Source organism: Cyprinodon variegatus, unplaced genomic scaffold (genome assembly GCF_000732505.1).
Source record: "Cyprinodon variegatus isolate N-32 unplaced genomic scaffold, C_variegatus-1.0 Scaffold157, whole genome shotgun sequence".
NCBI classification, from domain to species: Eukaryota; Metazoa; Chordata; class Actinopteri; order Cyprinodontiformes; family Cyprinodontidae; genus Cyprinodon; species Cyprinodon variegatus.
The window spans coordinates 81,563-86,225 of NW_015150610.1; the positions used below are offsets into that span (position 1 = coordinate 81,563).

Consider the following 4,663-nt stretch of genomic DNA (forward strand, 5'->3'; position numbering starts at 1 on the left):
GTGTCATGTTGCTCTGTCGGTCGGTCTCTGTCATTGAGAGCTTCCAGGCTCAGAGGAAACGTCCTCAGCTCTCCGCCCATCTCAGATGTAATTTCCTGGAAATTAACATCACAAACTGACCTCCCTGGTCAATGAAAAAACTGTATTTTTTTTTTCTGTTTAACTTTGATTCGAAATAAATAACCCCAGTTTTGTGTAGGTTATGTTTAAAGTCTGCTTAATAAACCAGTCTCCGGAAATGGACCCTCGATTATTTACTTTATTTGTTTTCTATATCCTGTCTTAAGCACAAAAAGTATTTGTTAGAATCAGTCACATTCCTAATGAGCGCGGAGCCAAATCCATGTTGCATTGTCGCCATCTAGTGGCGGAACGGGGCAGCACAGTGCAAGCGTGCTGTCCAGTTGCAGCAAGAAGGTTGAGGGTTTGATTCCCGGCCCAGGTCTTTGTGTTTGCATGTTCTCTCTGTGCATGTGTGGGTTCTCACCGGGTACTACAGCTTTCTCACACAGTCCAAAAACATGATTGCTAGGTTAAATTGCTTCTCTAAAATTCTCCTTAGGAATGGTGCGTAAATGTTTGTCCTCTCTGTCCCATTCAAAGCTGGAGAGAGGCACAAGCACCCCTTGCGACCCAGCAGGGATAAGCGTGATGGCTGCTGGTGAAATGGATATTGTAAATGGATGGATGGATTGTGGTGGAACATAAAAAAAGCTTAGCTGAAAACCCAAAAAGATATTCACTGAGCCAGCTCAGATTACTCCCCCACAGTGAGAACGGTGGTTTGTTTTTCAGCAGTATATTGTGCCCTCCATTTAACATACTATATGTGACGGATCATCCTCTGCCAAGCGTAAAGATTCCTTATCTATCAAGATTTTATCTTTTCCGGCTCACAAGAGGTGATGCAAAAGATTCTTTAATTTTGCCCAAACGATTCCCTAGATGATATCCAAAGCAAATATTCAATTGCATACTCTTTATTTTTCTATAAAGACCCAAATGAAAGAGTAAATAGAATACTTCTCAGTTCATGTTTCTATTTACTCAAATATGATGTAAATGTTTCCTTATATTGTCATTAAAACATTTTTGTTTCCTTTGAATATTTCACCATTTTGGTTCCAGTATTCTTGAAATTTATGTCGGGATTTCTTGGCATTAAAAGGCGATTTTGTAGGTTCTCTATGTCATTTGACCCTTAAGCAGCTGTAACTAAGGGGAAAATTCTTACAAATAAAGCCAAAATTGCCAAAGTAGAAAGAATAATTTTCTTATTGTTTTTTGGAGCTACTAAGACTGATTGATCTGTGTGTAATGCATAACCCATAGTAGATCAAGAAGTGTTTTCTTTTGGAGGGATACCTTGTATGTTTAAAGCCATTCCTTTATTGTGCATTTTGTTAGCTTGTCTGTCTGCTATTTTAAACAATATGATGTGTTGAACTAGGCCGGCTATTTTCACAACTTTTGTGGGACTCTTTTGTATAAAGTTGGGCATTAATTCATAAAAAAAAGTTTATTTGAATTCTATAAATCAAATCTTCCAAACAGCAATGATGAACTGCACTGCAGCATTGCATCTCCAGCAATTGTAGTATCTAGGCAAGAGCTGTCAGTCTGGTAAAGAATCTGGTTGTTATTTGAAATTGTAAAGGGTTACTTTTCTATGAATTTGTAACATAAAACTGACTAAAACAATACTAAAATCTTTTTGACTTTTAGTTGACAAAAACTGTCTAAAACTATCACACATCGTAATGCCTGAAATGTGACTAAAACTAATAATAGTTTTCGTCCTGAAGATGAAAACTGAGACCAAATCTAAGATGGCTGTCAAAAACCACAGTGGTTGGAACACACCCTCTCCTCTTTCTCAGGAAGGGAAACCACCACCCCAGTCTGCCAATCCAGGGACACTGTCCCGTATCTCCTAGCCATGTTCAAGAGTCATGTTAGCCAAGACAGCCCAACAACATCCAGAGCTCTAAGGTACTTGGGGCAGATCTCATCACACCCTGAAGCCCTCCTACCCAGGAGTTTTTTTGACCACTTTGGTGACTTCAGCCTGAGTGATGAACAAATCGGCTCTGAGCACCCCGGTTCTTCTTCAACCACACAACCACGGAGGGTTTGTCATCCACATTGAGGAGATCCTCAAAGTATTCTTTCCACCACCCAACGATGTCTTTTTTCAGGGTCACCAGCTCCCCACTCACACTGAAAACCAGGTTAGCAAAGAACTGCTTCCCCCTCCAGAAGTGCCGGATGGTTTGCCAGAATAAATTTAAGGCCAACTTATAGTCTCTCTCCATGGCCTCTCTAAACTCCTCCAAGGCGCAACTTTTTGCCTCTGCAATCACCCGGGCAGCGACAAGCGCGGCTCCACGATTACCTTATTCAGCATTGACAGCATCCCTTACTGCCAGTGTCCACCACAGAGTTTAGGGATTGCCGCCATGGCAGGCACTACAAACTTTACAGCCACAACTACGGGCTGCAACATCAACAATGGACGCATAGACTTCATGCCTCCAGCTTCTCCCGGAATCTGGCAGAGGAATCAAGTCCCAGAGGTGGGACTTGAAGACGTCCTTGAGTAAGGGCTCAATCAGATGTTCCCAGCAGACCCTCACTACTCGCCAACCACCAGGTAATAGTTGGTGAACAGCCCCTCCTTTTTGACCTTCGGCTGCAGTCCAAGATCTGCAGCCAAAGGTCAAAAGATACCACTACAAAATCAACCTCTGGCCTAAAGTGTGAGGTACACTGATGCACATACTTATGTTTGAACATGGTGTTGATTATGTACAATCCGTGACTTGCACAGAAGTGTAATAATAAAACGCCACCCAGGTTGAGAGCTGGGGGTCCATTCTTCCCGGTCACATCCCTCCAGGTGTCAGAGTCCTATTAAACATGGGCACTGTCCTTTCAAACAAAAATTTCAAAATGCTAATTGGCCCGTGCATTCATGACATCAAACAAAAGCCCCCAGGACACTCACAAACCAGGTGTTAATAGAGAATTAAAGAACAAGATTGTTTTCTCTCATTCTGCACTTTTTTTAAAATTACATTGTACATAATGGTGCAGTGTGTAGCACTGTTGACTTACAGTAAGAAGGTTGTGGGTTAGATTTCCATCCTTGGGTCTTTCTACATAGAGTTTGCATGTTCTCCTTGTACATGTGAGGTTTCTCTTCAGGTACTCTGGCTTAATCCCATAGTTTAAAAACATAATGAAGGCATCGTTAATTCTTCCTTGTGTGTCTATGTTATGCGCTGTGATGTAATTGGATTTTTCATTTAGAAAAAATAAATTGTTACCCACTTACTATACATTTTTCTTTTATTGCTGAATGGTTTTTGTTTAGCAATGTGTTGTAAAGGACAGAAATACCACAAAGAGTTACACACAAAAGCTATATGTTCCATTTTTTAATCAAGCAGTAGTTATGTTCATACTTATAATTATTACTTACAAACTGACTTGTTTCTAGTTTCTGGCACGTTTTGTGCAAGACGTCTTTTACTTTGACCAGCAGGTGGCGACAAAGCGGCAATTTATTTTTATAAAAAAAATTGCGCTTTAATTTTTATTTTATTTAATTTAGGACTTTGACAATAATAGAAAACTGATACATTAAAGCATAAAAGAAGTAAAAGATAAAAAACAACAACACAGGCAATACAAAAAACAAGCGGCATATTTCTCTCGAGCTGGGAACTCGATTAGTGACGTAATAACTCCGCGCCAAATTAGAACCAAAACAAACCAAAAAAACCTTAACGGACAGCCTAATTCTGCGAGGATGTCCTGAAGACTTCTGTGCATGATGTTTCAGCAGGACTCGGTTCACTTCATGACGATGGGAGGTGGTCAAACTCAGACTATAAGCGAAGGCCATGGATTTAAGGAACCGACGCAGCAGCAGGAGGAGAGGATGAGGCAGACTGAGGAAGGAAACCCGTTCACCTTTAGTCCGCAGCTCCTCCGTCTCCACAGAGACCATGAGCTGTTCGAGGTAACAAAAACTACGAATAGGGCTCTACCTAACGACAAAACCTTCATAGAAAGATTAGAAACAGACTGTAACGAAAAGCTTTGTTGACAGGAGGGAGATGTTCTTAGACACCTGTATCTACAGGACCTCTTCATCTCAGAACCAGAGGAGAAGTCATCGCCCAGGTAAGTTACAGACAAACATCTGGAATGGACAGCTGTAGCCTGATCCTCTGAGACTGATGGAAAACTTGCGATCTACTGCACTGCTTTAGCTCTTCAGGTGGTAGTTAGCATTGAACCGTAGGGTAATGTTTGAAACGGTGCCTTTGTCAATCTTGGTCACTTCTTAGGAAATAAAGGCTGTTATCATTGCGTTGCATAAAAAAAAACCCTTCACAGGTAAATATATTTCTGCTATAACGTTTACACCCAAGACAACAATTTGCCAAATCACCAAAAACCTCAAGTCATACAAGTAAGGAAAACAAGTGAAGCCAATGCACAGTGTTGCCACCAGTGCAGAGCTTGGTCTGAGATGGCAGCAGGCAGGTATGACGCTAGACTCTTCCATTCGGTGTCAAATGTAAGGGACTGTAAAAACTCCAGAACTTAATTAGAGACTGGTGAATGAGAAACTGGAATCAATAGTGTTCAT

At 41.1% G+C, this 4,663-nt stretch overlaps 2 protein-coding genes across 2 annotated transcripts in view; one reads left to right on the forward strand and one right to left on the reverse strand.

Annotated features, from left to right (window-relative positions):
• Window positions 1-1,941, reverse strand: part of LOC107086583 (disintegrin and metalloproteinase domain-containing protein 8-like) — a 10,698-nt gene extending 8,757 nt beyond the window's left edge. The window contains exon 1 of the mRNA XM_015377631.1: window positions 1,864-1,941. Coding sequence (XP_015233117.1) covers window positions 1,864-1,941 — 78 coding nt within the window. The remainder of the gene's footprint in view (window positions 1-1,863) is intronic.
• A 1,723-nt stretch (window positions 1,942-3,664) lies between these two features.
• znf511 (zinc finger protein 511) overlaps window positions 3,665-4,663 on the forward strand; it is a 4,354-nt gene continuing 3,355 nt past the window's right edge. The window contains exons 1-2 of the mRNA XM_015377622.1: window positions 3,665-4,027; window positions 4,118-4,191. Coding sequence (XP_015233108.1) covers window positions 3,836-4,027; window positions 4,118-4,191 — 266 coding nt within the window. The 5' untranslated portion in view covers window positions 3,665-3,835. The remainder of the gene's footprint in view (window positions 4,028-4,117; window positions 4,192-4,663) is intronic.